At 44.1% G+C, this 18,353-nt stretch overlaps 1 protein-coding gene across 8 annotated transcripts in view; it reads right to left on the bottom strand.

Moving 5' to 3' along the window:
• Positions 1–18,353, bottom strand: part of LOC106588567 (A kinase (PRKA) anchor protein 9) — a 142,083-nt gene that overhangs the window by 53,096 nt on the left and 70,634 nt on the right. For 7 of the 8 annotated variants that reach the window (XM_045709244.1, XM_045709243.1, XM_045709248.1 and 4 more), the window contains 2 exons: positions 17,116–17,172; positions 11,476–11,720 (listed from right to left, as the gene is read on the bottom strand). In XM_045709244.1, coding sequence (XP_045565200.1) covers positions 11,476–11,720; positions 17,116–17,172 — 302 coding nt within the window. The remainder of the gene's footprint in view (positions 1–11,475; positions 11,721–17,115; positions 17,173–18,353) is intronic. The other variant, XM_014177703.2, reaches the window with a different exon arrangement.

Below are 18,353 nucleotides of genomic sequence, written 5' to 3'. Positions count from 1 at the left end.
CAATGATCCAAAACATAAAGCAAAATCTACAATGGAATGGTTCACAAATAAACATATCCAGGTGTTAGAATGGCCAAGTCAAAGTCCAGACCTGAATCCAATCGAGAATCTGTGGAAAGAACTGAAAACTGCTGTTCACAAACGCTCTCCATCCAACCTCACTGAGCTCGGGCTGTTTTGCAAGGAGGAATGGGCAAAAATGTCAGTCTCTCGATGTGCAAAACTGATAGAGACATACCCCAAGCGACTGAAAGCTGTAATCGCAGCAAAAGGTGGCGCTACAAAGTATTAACTTAAGGGGGCTGAATAATTTTGCACGCCCAATTTTTCAGTTTTTTATTTGTTAACCTGTTGGGGATAGGGGGCAGTATTTGCACGGCTGGATAAAAAACGTACCCGATTTAATCTGGTTACTACTCCTGCCCAGTAACTAGAATATTCATATAATTATTGGCTTTGGATAGAAAACACCCTAAAGTTTCTAAAACTGTTTGAATGATGTCTGTGAGTATAACAGAACTCCTATGGCAGGCCAAAACCTGAGAAGATTTCAAGCAGGAAGTGGCCTGTCTGAGAAGTAGTGTTTCATCTTGGCTCTTTTTATTGAACACTCTTAAAGGGAGTGCTCCTAACCGCAGCTTGTTACCTGTAAACAAGACACCTGTCCACAGAAGCAATCAATCAATCAGATTCCAAACTCTCCACCATGGCCAAGACCAAAGAGCTCTCCAAGGATGTCAGGGACAAGATTGTAGACCTACACAAGGCTGGAATGGGCTACAAGACCATCGCCAAGTAGCTTGGTGAGAAGGTCACAACATTTGGTGCGATTATTCGCAAATGGAAGAAACACAAAAAACTGTCAATATCACTCGGCCTGGGGCTCCATGCAAGATTTCACCTTGTGGAGTTGCAATGATCATGAGAATGGTGAGGAATCAGCCCAGAACTACACGGGAGGATCTTGGCAATGATCTCAAGGCAGCTGGGACCATAGACACCAAGAAAACAATTGGTAACACACTACACCGTGAAGGACTGAAACCCTGCAGCGCTCGCAAGGTCCCCCTGCTCAAGAAAGCACATATACATGCCCGTCTGAAGTTTGCCAATGAACATCTAAATTACTCAGAGGACAACTGGTGAAAGTGTTGTGGTCAGATGAGACCAAAATGGAGCTCTTTGACATCAACTCAAATCGCCGTGTTTGGAGGAGAAGGAATGCTGCCTATGACCTCAAGAACACCATCTCCACCGTCAATCATGGAGGTGGAAACATTATGTTTTGGGGGTGTTTTCCTGCTAAGGGGACAGGACAACTTCACCGCATCAAAGGGACAATGGACGGGGCCATGTACCGTCAAATCTTGGGTGAGAACCTCCTTCCCTCAGCCAGGGCATTGAAAATGGGTCGTGGATAGGTATTCCAGTATGACAATGACCCAAAACACACGGCCAAGGCAACAAAGCAGTGGCTCAAGAGTGACCTAGCCAGTCTCCAGACCTTAATCCCATAGAAAATCTGTGGAGGGAGCTGAAGGTTCGAGTTGCCAAACGTCAGCCTCGAAACCTTAATGACTTGGAGAAGATCTGCAAAGAGGAGTGGGACAAAATCCCTCCTGAGATGTGTGCAAACCTGGTGGCCAACTACAAGAAACGTCTGACCTCTGATTGCCAACAAGGGTTTTGCCACCAAGTACTAAGTCATGTTTTGCAGAGGGGTCAAATACTTATTTCCCTCATTAAAATGCAAATCATTTGATAACATTTTTGACATGTGTTTTTCTGGATTTTTTTGTTGTTATTCTGTCTCTCACTGTTCAAATAAACCTACTATTAAAATTATTGACTGATCATTTCTTTGTAAGTGGGCAAATGTACAAAATCAGCAGGGGATCAAATACTTTTTTCCCCCCACTGTATACAGTTCCATATAGGTTACATGGCAGGTCAGCAGCTGAACGTAAACTTACTGTATAGGGCGGCGTGGGCAGGGAGATCTTAGAGATCACCTTAAGGAGGTGACCATTGGTCCTGTGGTTGACGTGTGAGATTTGCGTCTGTACCACCACAGCGTTTTTCTCATTGAGGACGCTGGAGAGGGGGAAAGGTCGGGGCAGGGGCACGCGAGATTCCACCTCGTACACATCCTGATCTTCCCCTTCCACCCACATTGCCTGGTGGCTCGAATTCCAGTACGAGCGGTAGGAATCCATTGTGGTGGACAACTTTCAAGGGTTTTCAATTACCAACTAGTGTATCCTTGTAGTGCCTTCACTTCCCACGGATTGTATGAATTCTCCGGTGATCCTTTCAGCATCTACAGTGCACCTGCTGCGATGGATGGAGTCTTCAGCTGAGACTAGCAAAGCAGGGGGAGAGCCCAAGAGGGAAGAGCAGCAGAGAGCAGATGAGTCCCGACTACGTAGCCGGGCTCTAGACAACAGTCTCTACAGAGCTGCCAGGCACAGAGCCTTGGGTAAACACACTGGAGTCTCAGCTCAGAATCAGATCCACACACATAGCGTGCTGAAGAGACAATAAAAGGTCCCAAGTATATACTGAGAACAAGGTCCTCCCTTGAAACAAAGTTTCAAGTCATAAAAGAAAAGACACCGGTAGTGCTTCTCCTTGTGTAGGGGAAAAGTAATCCTTTGTGGGGGTAGAAAGTCCAAAGTCACATGTTGTACCTGGGACAAAAAGGCATTCCTGAATCCTGGCAGTGATTGAGGGGGGTAAAATAAAGCGAGACCTAGCTTTAATATCCTCTGTACCTCTGACAGACTTTTCTCTCTGTCTGTTTTGCTCACTATCTCAGAGCACAGTGTGACGTTGCCCCTCAGCAGCACTCACTCCCACTCCCTCGCTCTCTTTCTCCCTCGGGAAGCTCATTAACAATTCCATGCCGCCACGGCAACGCAGCACCGACCCGCAGGGAAGGGAAGCCTCCCGGTCCCCCCTTAATTGCTTTACACATGGAGCAGCCAACCAAGTGTTAACTGAAGCCGCCCGATCCAGTGGGGCTCTCGCTGCCCTTCTCCTTTCAGTATCTCTCCCCCTCTTTCGGTCACCCTCTCATTCTTGATCTATCCCTGTAGCCCCTCTCTAGTCTCTGTCACCACACTTTTCATTGCTCATTCCAATTCCATGTCCCTCCCTCTTTCTCTCTCCCGGTCTCTCCTTAGACATTGAAATGTAGGCTGGTGTATATCTCGGTCTCGCTCTATCCCTCTCGAAACAGACATAAAAGAAGAGGTTGGGGTCTAAACTGTTCTCCCAGTGCGTTTTGCAGCAGGCAGGCAGAGTCTCTCCCTCTTTCACTTCCGGATTGATAGCATGGGCAGGATATTGTTCAGTGAAAAGGGGGAGGGAATAGTTAGCGTAATTTCAACCCCCCCGGGCTAATGGGGCAGGTATAGCTTTGCAAATACACACACTCCCTCTCCCACACACTCTCATACACACACATCCTTTTTGGAGGAGCTTGTCAAACAGGATTTATATTCCGTCAGTGCAGATGAACTGACTGAGACAGGTTTCCTAAAAATACCGCCGTAGCGTAGCCACCCCAGTCTCGCGAGCAAGTGAACTGTAAAACAGTCATGGACTTACACAAACAACACGTTGGCCTTACATGTCACTCATCTATAATAGAAGGGTAAGTGAGCAACACCTACTACAGCAAATTATTTCCAAAGCCAACCGACAGGACACTTAACATTCCAGAAAAACTCATTACAATCAACCATAATTCACACGACCAGGCCCTACAGACAGGAAACAACGATCCACGATCATTCACTCACAAAGAACTAATTAATCAATTCTGTCAGAAAAGAAACCATAATGCATCTGTGACCAGTATGAAGGAAGTTAAGAGGTAGTTTCGTGAGCCAATACTTGAGAAATTTTAGGAGACACACTCTAGGAGCTCAGATGCAATATTTTAATAACCTACGTTTCGACAAACAAGCTGTCTTCATCAGGGCCTAATGACAAACTACAGGGTGACTAGTTTATATAGTGTCAAAGGACAAACACAGGTGTCTAATCATTGCCGGGTGTGGCCTGATATCATTGGTTCATTCTCAGATATAAAAATAACATACCAAAAACATTAAAGGATAGCATACGATCATAGATACAATTTGGCAACATAGGCAACATTTGGCAATTTGGCAACAAACATTTACATGAGCAAAATCACAATAATCACAAGAATGGCTTCAGATCAAAGTCTACGTTGAGACTGAAGGGAGCAAGGGTCTTTAAATTAAAGATCCAGGCAGCCTCACGTATTAACAATAAATTGTCGAGGTCACCCCCTCTTCTAAGGAGGGTGACGTGTTCGATGCCGATATAACGTAGGGACGAAATCGAGTGGTTTGCTTCCAAAAAGTGGGCCGCAACTGGATAAGTCGAGTTTTTGCACCTAATGGTGCTACGATGCTCGAGATTTGTACTTTTCAATTGCGCTTTGTTTTCCCATATCATTTTTACCACAAGGACAAGTTACAAGATAAATAACAGCCTTAGTGGAGCAGGTGATAACACCTTTGATTGGGATCTGTTTCCCTGTTTGAAGGATCTACATTTATAAGTGCCATTACATTGAGCACAGTCATTACACTTGTAGTTTCCATCCAGTAGGGGCGCAAATAGACATTGTGCAGGGATATCTTGGGGTGGTAAATCATAGTTTACCAATTGATCTGTGAGATTTCTGCCCCGCGAGAACACGACCAAAGGAGGGTCCGAAAACACATTATCGATACGGTCATCAGATCTTAGAATGTGCCAATGTTTGTGAAAGATTCCCTTAATTTGTTCCGAGCACTTTGAATAGCGGGTAGTTAGAACGCAAGAATGCTTCTTTTTGCGAGACTGTCCTTGAAAAAGATCATGTCTCGTTTTGTTTTGAATTTTCTCAATGGCAGTATTAATCTGACCATTTGAATTTTGTTTTTCAAGGGAAGCGGGTGACAACTATCAGCCCTCAACAAACTGTTACTATCAGTATGTTAGCTGTAAAGATCAGTGTATAGAACATTATCCTCACACAAGATCAGAAGAACGTGAGCCAATACCGACTAGCATGCCAGGTGTTCCCATAGACTTCCAGTCATTGCGCTAACCCTAGTTAGCAATTGCACTAACGCTAGTTGGCAACTTCCTTCAAACTGAACGCAGAGACATAGAAACGGTATCCAAAAGTTCATCGGATTCTGGGGAAGCAGATAAAGGGCTTCATTGCCCAAATCCCGAATATCCCATTAACGTTAGGTCTTGTGAGGACAGAGATCTTGAATGATTTGTGAGCTTGGCCTCTCATCACTAGGCAGTAATCCCCAGTTTGAAGTGACACAGTGTTTGACATGTATTCGAGTAAACCTGGGTCAACATTCCAAATATAAAATAGGCTTTTTATTGATTTAAGGTTGGACCGTTGGCAACTTCACACTCACCCACTGATTCAGAGTACACAAACCGGTGACTTTTATTGGGCTGTCCGGGGTAGGGAGCAAGAGATACTGCATTGACCACACACACTCAGTTTATCGGTCTGTATAAAAAAAAAAGCTAAGGTTACAAGTGGCTTGTTAGGTCTTTAAAACGCCTGATAGATGCAGTCACATCTAGCTCATTTACATGTGTATTGGAATGGGCCTATATCATACAACATGCTTCAATAGAAGTTCTCACACACGTTGCATGCAAAGTTCAGCCTTTGCATGCGGAAATAGTCAAGGGGACTGAATACTTTCCGAATGCACTGTATATACAGTCCCAGTCAAAGGTTCGGACACACCTACTCATTCAAGGGTTTTTCTTTATTTTTACATTTAAAATAACACACATGGGATCAAGTACTAACCAAAAAAGTGTTAAACAAATCAAAAAATATTTTATATTTGAGATTCTTCAAAGTAGCCACCTTGATGACAGCTTTGCACACTCTTGGCATTCTCTCAACCAGCTTCATGTGGTAGTCACCTGGAATTACATTTCAATTAACAGGTGTGCCTCTTTAAAAATTAATTTGTGGAATTTCTTTCCTTCTTCATTCATTTGAGCCAATCAGTTGTGTTGTGACAAGGTAGGGTTGGTATACAGAAGATAGCCCTATTTGGTAAAAGACCAAGTCCATATTATGGCAAGAACAGCTCAAATAAGCAAAGAGAAACGACAGTCCAGGATTATTTTAAGACAAAGGTTAGACAATGCAGAAAATGTGCAGTCGCAAAAACAATCAAGCGCTATGATGAAACTGGCTTTCATGAGGACCGCCACAGGAAAGGAAGACCCAGAGTTACGTCTGCTGCAGAGGATAAGTTCATTAGAATAACTGCCCCTCAAACTGCAGCCCAAATAAATGCTTCATAGAGTTCAAGTAACAGACACATCTCAACATCAACTGTTCAGAGGAGACTGCGTGAATCAGGCCTTCATGGTTGAATTGCAGCAAAGAAACAACTACTAAAAGACACCAATAAGAATAAGAGACTTGCTTGGGCCAAGAAACACGAGCAATGGACATTAGACTGGTGGAAATCTGTACTTTGGTCTGATGAGCCCAAATGTGAGATTTTTGGTTCCAACCGCCATGTCTTTGTGAGCTACAGATTAGGTGAACGGATGATCGCCGCATGTGTGGTTCCCACTGTGAAGCATGGAAGAGGTAGTGTGATGGTGTGGGGTTCTTTGCTGGTGACACTCTCAGTGATTTATTTAGAATTCAAGGCACACTTAACCACCCTGGCTACCACACCGATACGCCATCCCATCTGGTTTGCGCTTAGTGGGACTATCATTTGCTTTTCAACAGGACAATGACCCAAAACATACCTCCAGGCTGTGTAAGGGCTATTTGACCAAGAAGGAGAGTGATGGAGTGCTGCATCAGATGAACTGGCCTCCACAATCACCTGACCTCAACCTAATTGAGATGGTTTGGGATGAGTTGGACCGCAGTGAAGGAAAAGCAGCCAACAAGTGCTCAGCATATGTGGGACCTCCTTAAAGACTGTAGGAAAAGCATTCCAGGTGACTACCTCATGAAGCTGGTTGAGAGAATGCCAAGAGTGTGCAAAGCTGTCATCAAGGCAAACGGTGGCTACTTTGAAGAATCTCAAATATAAAATGTATTTAGATTTGTTTAACACTTTTTGGTAACTACATGATTCCATATGTGTTATATCATAGTTTTGATGTCTTCACTATTATTCTACAATGTAGACAATAGTAAAAATAAAAACCCTTGAAAGAGTAGGTGTCCAAACTTTTGACTGGTACTGTATATTTAAACACTGGATTGCTGATGCTATGTATTGGCCATTGAAAGGCTATGAAGGCACCAGTCGGCCATATTGGCACTCTCCAGTGGGAGCAGTCCTTCATAGGAATGAATGGAATTCTACAGTGTTTCAATTAAATGTTTCAAGAACAAAATTACAAGTATTGTTTGTTGTAGCAGGGACAGTAACATTAGCACTAAGGAATATGTTATATTTTTTAATAAATGTTTTACATTTGTATGTTTTGCTCACATAATATAATTAAAACATACCGTAAATTCCGGACTATAAGCCGCAAATTTTTTCCCAGGCTTTGTACCTCGCGGCTTAAACAATGACGCGGCTAATATATGGATTTTTCCCGCTTTCAAAAATTTTTGGCTAAAAAAAAAACACATTCTGTGACGTGCTCAGTTTTTTGGCGGCATGAAGCTTTCATTAGACCAATGAAATTGCCGAACGGGTTAAGGTCAAACAACTTTTTGGTTTACTGTTTAGATCAAATCGAGCGCTCTCAAACGTCCCATCATTCTGATTACGGTAGTCATTTTGTCACCCTCATCATGGCAAAGACACGGAGAAATGCATATGATGCAGCTTTCAAGTTGAAGGCGATTGATCTGGCTGTTGGAAAAGGAAATAGAGCTGCTGCACGGGAGCTTGGTCTTAATGAGTCGATAAGACGTTGGAAACAGCAGCGTGAGGAATTGACTCAGTGCAAAAAGACAACTAAAGCTTACTGCAAATTATTATTTTTTTGTTACAAGCCGTGTTTCGTTAAAGCCTGTGTAAAGTTCATTTGTTTCAATGTACCGGTAGGCACCTGCGGCTTACAGACATGTGCGGCTTATTTATGTTAAAAATAAAAAAATGTTTTAATTAAGTGGGAGCGGCTTATATTCAGGTGCGCTTAATAGTCCGGAAATTACAGTATGCATTAAAGTGTCTGTAATAGAAGAAATGTGTCAAAAACAAATGTAGACATTAAGAAATGCATTTCTATAACTTCTAAAATCTTTTTTACAATGGAGGAGGATTGCCAAGTTGGCTGTGCGATGGCTACAATACAGCGCCTCCTGTCAGTCATCCAGGGTTTATACACATCATTGTGTGGGTGTCTATTGTGTGTGTTCGTAGGTGGGGAGAGTTAGCCAAATTATTTAGCCAATTAGCTTCTGCCAGCTGGTGGGTCGACCGTGTCGAGGTGGTTTGACTTTGGATAGCCTATCTCCGGGGCTAGTTAGTGACCGTCAATAAATTACACAATGAAATGAAAATACTTTCATGTTGCACAGCTTTTAGTTATCATTAAATGCTTTCAAAATGTGTATATGAATTTCTCCAATTTAGTTGGTTTAAGGCTTTTAATTTATGGAAATTTGGAGCTATTGGAATTTTTACATTGTCCCATGTACAGTTGAACTCGGAAGTTTACATACACTTAGGTTGGAGTCATTAAAACTCATTTTTCAATCACTCCACAAATTTCTTGTAAACAAACTATAATTTTGGCAAGTCGGTTAGGACATCTACTTTGTGCATGACACAAGTCATTTTTCCAACAATTGTTTACAGACAGATTATTTCACTTATAATTCACTGTATCACAATTCCAGTGGGTCAGAAGTTTACATACACTAAGTTGACTGTGCCTTAATTAAACAGCTTGGAAAATTCCAGAAAATTATGTAATGGCTTTAGAAGCTTCTGTTAGGCTAATTGAGATCATTCGAGTCAACTGGAGGTGTACCTGTGGATGTATTTCAAGGCCTACCTTCAAACTCAGTGCCTCTTTGCTTGACATCATGGGAAATCTAAAGAAATCAGCGAAGACCTCAGAAAAAAATTGTAGACCTCCACAAGTCTGGTTCATCTTTGGGAGCAATTTCCAAGCGCCTGAAGGTACCACGTTCTTCTGTACAAACAATAGTACACAAGTATAAACACCATGGGACCACGCAGCCGTCATACCGCTCAAAAAGGAGACGCGTTCTGTCTCCTAGAGATAAACGTACTTTGGTGCGAAAAGTGCAAATCAATCCCAGAACAACAGCAAAATACCTTGTGAAGATGCTGGAGGAAACAGGTACAAAAGTATCTATATCCACAGTGAAACGAGTCCTTTATCGACATAACCTGAAAGGCTGCTCAGCAAGGAAGAAGACACTGCTCCAAAACCACCATAAAAAAGCCAGACTACGGTTTGCAACTGCACATAGGGACAAAGATCATACTTTTTGGAGAAATGTCCTCTGGTCTGATGAAACAAAAATAGAACAGTTGGGCCACAATGACCATCGTTATGTTTGGAGGGAAAAGGGGGAGGCTTGCAAACCGAATAACACCATCCCAACAGTGAAGCACGGGGTTGGCAGTATCATTTTGTGGGGGTGCTTTGCTACAGGAGGGACTGGTGCACTTCACAAAATAGATGGCATCATGAAGGAGGAAAAATATGTGGATATATTGAAGCAACATCTCAAGACATCAGCCAGGAAGTTAAAGCTTGGTCACAAATGGGTCTTCCAAATGGATAATGACCCCAAGCATACTTCCAAAGTTGTGGCAAAATGGCTTAAGGACAACAAAGTCAAGGTATTGGAGTGGCCATCACAAAGCCCTGACCTCAATCCTATAGAAAATTTGTGGGCAGAACTGAAAAAGCATGTGCGAGCAATGAGGCCTACAAACCTGACTCAGTTACACCAGCTCTGTCAGGAGGAATGGGCCAAAATTCACCCAACTTATTGTGGGAAGCTTGTGGAAGGCTACCCAAAATGTTTGACCCAAGTTAAACAGTTTAAAGGCAATGCTACCATATACTAATTGAGTGTATGTAAACTTCTGACCCACTGGGAATGTGATGAAATAAATAAAAGATGAACTTAAAATCATTCTCTCTACTATTATTCTGACGTTTCACATTCTTAAAATAAACTGGTGATCCTAACTGACCAAAAATTAAATTAAATGTCAGGAATTGTGAAAAACAGAGTTTAAATGTATTTGGCTAAGGTGTATGTAAACTTCCGACTTCAACTGTACATTGTGTAATTTACAGATGCTCCCAACTAGCCACTTAGGGATATTTAAAAGTCAGTACATGTCCGTGAATCTCTTCTGAGCTATTTTTACATGCATAACCACTACACCATGAGTAATGCTTGAATATAGGACGAACAGAAGATGCAGTATGATGCAGAAACTGTACGACATTTTAATGATGTATAAAGTATCTCTAGGCTGGCAGAGGGCACACACACAGTGAATGGGCAGTAGTAGCCTTTAGTTTTTATTTAACCTTTATTTAACTAGGCAAGTCAGTTAAGAACAAATTCTTATTTACAATGACGGTCTGCCCCGGCCAAACCCTCCCCTAACACGGACGACGCTGGGCCAATTGTGTGCCACCCTATGGGACTCCCAATCACAGCCGGTTATGATACAGCCCAGGATCGAACCTGGGTCTGCAGTGATGCCTCTAGCACTGCGATGCAGTAGCCTGAGGGGTAGGAGTCATCAGAGTCCAGCTGGATTATAATAGGCTAGGGGGAGGAAGAGAGACAACGCTCTATGCAAATCCACGTGCATCTATAGACAACCACTGGGATTGAACCAGCCTTATTGTGTGGTGAATTCATTCTAGCTCCGGCTATCTAATAGCAAACAGGATTCTGCAGTCTCATCTCTAAAGGGACTGTGTGAGAATAGACTAAAAAAAACACAGGGGGTTATGACTGTGTAAAATACGAAGTGTATTGTCAGTGAGTGGCCATTTTACACGTTTGCCAATAACCTCATGCATGTAATTTATGTATTTGACACAGAGCGCATGTAGCCCATGTCATTGTAGCTTCCAAAAACTGTAACAATACGTGACTGTCAACAAGAGAATGTTTAGGTGATAAATCCATTCATTTCCAACCGTTGTATAGCACTGGTATTTTGCTCACACACAGTTCCCGGAATGGTGTATTTATAGTATGTAGCCTACCGCTAGATATGGCAGAGGCTTTAGTTTGCGCCACAATGCTTTAATCAACAACAGCCTTTTAAATGACAATCAACGATCAACGTATAAGATAATACAAAATTATAGAACAGATTCATTTCTGTGTGGTCCACAACCTTTGTGCTGAGCACACCACGCTCTTACTAAGTGAACCTTGCTGTGACGTACCTGATTGGTCGTCTCTGTGATGGCCACCAGCAGTTTCTCTACGGCGGCCTGGAGGCGGGAGCTAATATTCATGAGGTACTCCTCGTTCTCCAGCTGAAGCTCCGCTCCTGGCAACAGGCTGTGGCAGTCAGTCATCATCTGCTGGGACAACTCCAGGCCCTTGTCCGTCTCTGTCTCACCCGACCACATGCTCACGTCATCCGCCCCAGTCTTGCTGCCTTGGCAACTCTCAGTGGTTGACGCATCTGGGCAGGAAAAATGGAGGGAAAAGTTAATTGTCAGGAGAATACACTTCATTGGAAAATAATATTGTATTCATTGTCACCAATATCAACCAGTCAGCATTTAATCATTTTCATCCAAACAATTTATTTTATGGAAAAGCATTCACCAACAATTATAATAAGGCATGGTATCCCAGGTCTTAATCACACAAGGCTTCCGAGGAGTTGCCCATCCCTTCCTTGGTCTAGCAGTATGAGCACTGTCATAATGTTCATTGGTCACAATTTAATTTGATAAATATGTGTATTTGTCACGTGCCGAAAAGAACAGGTGTAGACCTTACAATGGAATGCTTACTTACAAGCCCTTAACCAACAATGCAGTTAAAAATATATATATTACCCCCCAAAAATAAGAATAAGAGATAAAAGTAACAAATAATTAAAGAGCAGCATTAAAATAACAATAGCGAGGCTATATACAGGGGTACTGGTACAGAGTCAATGTACGGGGGGGCACCGGTTAGTCGAGGCAATATGTACATATAGGTAGAGTTATTCAAATGACTATGCATAGATAATAACAGAGAGTAGCAACAGTGTAAAAGAGGGGGCGGTGGGGCAATGCAAATCGCCTGGGTAGCCATTTGATTAGATGTTCAGGAGTTTTATGGCTTGGGGGTAGAAGCTGTTTAGAAGCCTCTTGGACCTAGACTTGGCGCTCCGGTTCCGCTTGCCGTGCGGTAGCAGAGAGAACAGTCTATGACTAGGGTGGCTGGAGTCGTTGACAATTTTTAGGGCCTTCCTCTGACACCGCCTGGTATAGAGGTCCTGGATGGCAGGAAGCTTGGCCCCAGTGATGTACTGGGCCGTACACACTACCCTCTGTAGTGCCTTGCGGTCGGAGGCCGAGCAGTTGCCATACCAGGCAGTGATGCAACCAGTCAAGATGCTCTTGATGGTGCAGCTGTAGAACCTTTTGAGAATCTGAGGACCCATGCCAAATCTTTTCAGTCTCCTGAGGGGGAATAGGATTTGTTGTGCCCTCCTCACAACTGTCTTGGTGTGATTGGACCATGTTAGTTTGTTGGTGATGTGGACACCAAGGAACTTGAAGCTCTCAACCTGCCCTGTCGATGAGAATGGGGGCGTGCTCAGTCCTCCTTTTCCTGTAGTCCACAATCATCTCCTTTGTCCTGATGACGTTGAGGGAGAGGTTCTTGTCCTGGCACCTTTGACCTCCTCCCTATTGGCTGTCAGTGATCAGGCCTACCACTGTTGTGCCATTGGCAAACTTGATGATGTTGGAGTCGTGCGTGAACAGGGAGTACAGGAGGGGACTGAGCACCTACCCCTAAGGGGCCCCCGTGTTGAGGATCAGCGTGGCGGATGTGTTGTTACCTACCCTTAGCACCTGGGGGCGGCCCGTCAAGAACTCCAGGATCCAGTTGCAGAGGGATGTGTTTAGTCCCAGGGTCCTATGCTTACTGATGAGCTTTGAGGGCACTATGGTGTTTAACGCTGAGCTGTAGTCAATGAATAGCATTCTCACACAGGTGGGAAAGGGAAGTGTGGAGTGCAATAGAGATTGCATCATCTGTTATTGATGTTATTGCGGTTTAGCGAAATGCTTGTGTGCCTAGCTCCAACAGTCCAGTAGTATCTAACAAGTAACATAAATCTAAAGAATGGAATAAAGAAATATTAGGATGAGCAATGTCGGAGTGGCATTGACTAAAATATACTGCTCAAAAAAATAAAGGGAACACTTAAACAACACAATGTAACTCCAAGTCAATCACACTTCTGTGAAATCAAATCGTCCACTTAGGAAGCAACACTGATTGACAATAGATTTCACATGCTGTTGTGCAAATGGAATAGACAACAGGTTGAAATTATAGGCAATTAGCAAGACACCCCCAATAAAGGAGTGGTTCTGCAGGTGGTAACCACAGACCACTTCTCAGTTCCTATTCTTCCTGGCTGATGTTTTGGTCACTTTTGAATGCTGGCAGTGCTTTCACTCTAGTGGTAGCATGAGACGGAGTCTACAAACCACACAAGTGGCTCAGGTAGTGCAGCTCATCCAGGACGGCACATCAATGCGAGCTGTGGCAAGAAGGTTTGCTGTGTCTGTCCGCGTAGTGTCCAGAGCATGGAGGCGCTACCAGGAGACAGGCCAGTACATCAGGAGACGTGGAGGAGGCCGTAGGAGGGCAACAACCCAGCAGCAGGACCGCTACCTCCGCCTTTGTGCAAGGAGGAGCAGGAGGAGCACTGCCAGAGCCCTGCAAAATGACCTCCAGCAGGCCACAAATGTGCATGTGTCTGCTCAAACGGTCAGAAACAGACTCCATGAGGGTGGTATGAGGGCCCGACGTCCACAGGTGGGGGTTGTGCTTACAGCCCAACACCGTGCAGGACGTTTGGCATTTGCCAGAGAACACCAAGATTGGCAAATTCGCCACTGGCGCCCTGTGCTCTTCACAGATGAAAGTAGGTTCACACTGAGCACATGTGACAGACGTGACAGTCTGGAGACGCCGTGGAGAACGTTCTGCTGCCTGCAACATCCTCCAGCATGACCGGTTTGGCAGTGGGTGAGTCATGGTGTGGGGTGGCATTTCTTTGGGTGGCCGCACAGCCCTCCATGTGCTTGCCAGAGGTAGCCTGACTGCCATTAGGTACCGAGATGAGATCCTCAGACCCCTTGTGAGACCATATGCTGGTGCGGTTGGCCCTGGGTTCCTCCTAATGCAAGACAATGCTAGACCTCATGTGGCTGGAGTGTGTCAGCAGTTCCTGCAAGAGGAAGGCATTGATGCTATGGACTGGCCCGCCCGTTCCCCAGACCTGAAACCAATTGAGCACATCTGGGACATCATGTCTCGCTCCATCCACCAACGCCACGTTGCACCACAGACTGTCCAGGAGTTGGCGGATGCTTTAGTCCAGGTCTGGGAGGAGATCCCTCAGGAGACCATCCGCCACCTCATCAGGAGCATGCCCAGGCGTTGTAGGGAGGTCATACAGGCACGTGGAGGCCACACACACTACTGAGCCTCATTTTGACTTGTTTTAGGGACATTACATCAAAGTTGGATCAGCCTGTAGTGTGGTTTTCCACTTTAATTTTGAGTGTGACTCCAAATCCAGACCTCCATGGGTTGATAAATTGGATTTCCATTAATTATTTTTGTGTGATTTTGTTGTCAGCACATTCAACTATGTAAAGATAAAAGTATTTAATAAGTTTATTTCATTCATTCAGATCTAGGATGTGTTATTTTAGTGTTCCCTTTATTTTTTTGAGCAGTGTACATTAGAATTCTGTATATACATATGAAATTAGTAAAACAGCATGTAAACTTTAGTAAAGTGACTAGTGTTCCATTATTAAAGTGACCAGTGATTCCATGTCTATGTACATGTAAATCACTGGTGCAGGGTTGACCAACCGGGTGGTAGCCGGCTAGTGATGGCTATTTAACAGTCTGATGGCCTTGAGATACAAGCTGTTTTTCAGTCTCTCGGTCCCAGCTTTGATGCACCTGTACTGACCTCACCTTCTGGATGAAAGTGGGGTGAACCTTCCTGTAACATTGGGTGCTGTAGGTGTCCTGGAGGGCAGGCAGTGTGCCCCCGGTGATGCGTTGGGCAGCCTGCACCATCCTCTGGAGAGCCTTGCGGTTGCAGGCGGTGCAGGTTGAAGAAGAGCTGTTGCACTTTCTTCACTGTCTTTGTGGGTGGACCATTTCAGACAGTGATGTGTACGCCGAGGAACTTGAAGCTTTTCACCTTCTCCACTGCTGTCCTGTCGATGTGGATATGGGTGTGCTCCCTCTGCTGTCTTCGGAAGTCCACGATCAGCTCCTTCATTTTGTTGACGTTGAGGTTATTTTCCTGGCACCACTCCGCCAGGGCCCTCACCTCCTCCCTGTAGGCTGTCTCGCCATTGTTGGTAATCAGGCCTACCACTGTTGTGCCGTCTGAAAACTTGATTGAGTTGGAGGCGTGCATGGCCACGCAGGCATGGGTGAACAGGGAGTACAGGAGGAGGCTGAGCACTCACCCTTGTGGAGCCCGTGTTGAGGATCAGCGAAGTGGAGGTGTGGTTTCCTCCCTTCACTACCTGGGTGGTGGCCCGTAATGAAGTCCACGATGGGGCGGGGTTCAGACCCATGGCCCCAAGCTTAATGATGAACTTGGAGGGTACTATGGTGTCAAATGCTGAGCTGTAGTCAATGAACAGCATTCTTACATAGGTATTCCTTTTGTCCAGATGGGATAAGGCAGTGTGCAGTGTGCAGTGTGATGGTGATTGCATCGTCTGTGGACCTATTGGGGCGATATGCAAATTGAAGTGGAGCTAGGGTGGCAGTTAAGGTGGAAGTGATATGATCGTTAACTAGCCTCTCAAAGCACTTCGTGATGAAAGAAGTGAGTGCTACGGGGCGATTGTCATTTAGTTCAGTTACCTTAGCTTTCTTGGGTACAGGAACAATTGTGGACATCTAGAAGCAAGTGGGGATAGCAGACTGGGATAGGGAGAGATTGAATATGTCCGTAAACACTCCAGCCAGCTGGTCAAATGTGTCTTCAGCATAGAATGGAGTCATGATCTGATTTGCCGAAGGGAGGGTGGGGGAGGGCCTTGTAGCCATCCCGGAAGGGAGAGTAACAATGGTCTAGAGTTTTTGAGGCACGAGTACTACAGGTAATGTGTTGATAGAACTCCAGTAGCGTTTTCTTTCATTTGCTTTGTTAAAATCCCCAGCTGCAATATCACATGAAAGCAGGGCTTTATAGTCTCAATCCTAGCTGACTGGTAGTGCCACCCCAGACACAGAACTAAAACAGGAAAGAACAGACATTATGTTAATGAATGATCCACAATTGCCTCTTCATTCTCAGGAGGGAGGGTCTCTCTGAAGGGGGAAGAGGAGAACCCTGAATGTCATGTACTTTGTGAAAACAAAATCTCAATAAGGAGTCAGTACTATTGTGCACATTGATTCTTTTTCAGTTCACGTCACAGTCAAATAACCCGTCAACAGCTATACTTCATTGATAAAATACAAGAGCATTTGAAAAAGGTAACAAAAAAAGTCAAGCGGTTGGTTAACTAACTAGTTCTCTGAACTGTAAAATCTAACCACAATAATTAACCCTAGCTATGCACGCATGCATGTGTGTGTATGTCTCATGTGTGTAGAGAGGGCAGGCAGATGTTTACTTGAGGGGAGATGTTCCCACACTAGAGCAGGCTTTACCACTTAAAGGGATACTGCAAGATTCTGGCATTTATCCACTTACCCAGAGCCAGATGAACTTGTGAATAACATGTTCATGTCTCTGCATGCAGTTTGAAGGAGGTTAGCAGTAGTTTGCTAACTAGCCATACCAAATGTACCTGTAGACTTCCAGTCATTGCACTTAAAAATGCCAGTCTCGCAGTATCCCCTTAAGCCTGTAGACACATAAGGGAGAGGCATATTGTTAAGCTTGGCAGGGCATTGTGTCTTAAACACACTTGTCATGTTTGGGGACTCCACCTTCGGGCCACATACCAAGAGATGAGATGAGTATACAGACGCTAAGGAGTGTAATGGTATAACCACTATTGTCTGACAGTTAGGCAGTGGTTGGTGGAATGGATGGACCATAAAATTGTCCAGGGTAGGGTATACTGCTGCTGTGCCCTTGAGCAAGTGCACCTGACTTCAATTGCTTAATTCAGTTATCTAGTTGTGTGATTCTATGATCTGTGAAATAAAGGTTGAGCAAGTATTGTCGGGAGGCAATTATACATTCTGTTAACACCAGGTTGTCGTATGGGGCAGCGACCAGGAAAAATGTAGCCCTACAATAAGAGTCTGGTTAAAAGGTATTGGTGAAGGATTGCCATGTCACCTCCTGAGTTAGATTAATTCCTATGATTCATCAGTTAACACCGCCTAATAGTGACAGGAGTGTCAGTCTGGCTGGACTGATTTTCCTCTGGTAACTGTGGGAACTTGACTTTTAATAATGTTTGGCGCTGGGATGAAATTGCCATGAATGCTATGGTCCCTGGGGATATCATTATGTATTGCTCTCAGTCTGCAAACTGAAACTGATTATTGTGCACTTAGCAGCCATTGGCTGTAATTAGGAAAATGTACACATGAGATACATTTTACACGTTTTGGTCACCCTGATGAGGGTAGTTTGACGGAAAGCTTGGTACAATAAAGATACATTTGCATTGATATTAAATGTACACTGAACAAAAATATAAACGCAACATGCAAAGTGTTGGTCCCATGTTTAATGAGCTGAAGAAAAAAAAAATCCCAGAAATGTTCCATAAGCACAAAAAGCTTATTTCGCTCAAATGCTGTGCACAAATTTGTTTACATCCCTATTAGTTAGCATTTATCCTTTGCCAAGATAATCCATCCACCTGACAGGTGTGGCATATCAAGAAACTGATTAAACAGCATGATCATTGCACAGGTGCACCTTGTCCTGGGGACAATAAAAGGCCACTCTAAAATGTGCAGTTGTGTCACACAACACCACAGATGACTCCAGTTGAGGGAGCGTGCAATTGGCATGCTGACTGCAGGAATGTCCACCAGAGCCATTGCCAAAGATTTTAAATGTTAA

The sequence above is a fragment of the Salmo salar genome, chromosome ssa27 (assembly GCF_905237065.1).
Source record: "Salmo salar chromosome ssa27, Ssal_v3.1, whole genome shotgun sequence".
In the NCBI taxonomy this organism is placed as follows: domain Eukaryota; kingdom Metazoa; phylum Chordata; class Actinopteri; order Salmoniformes; family Salmonidae; genus Salmo; species Salmo salar.
The sequence above is the reverse complement of the archived record's forward strand: the minus strand, read 5'-3'. Positions and strand labels throughout refer to the sequence as shown.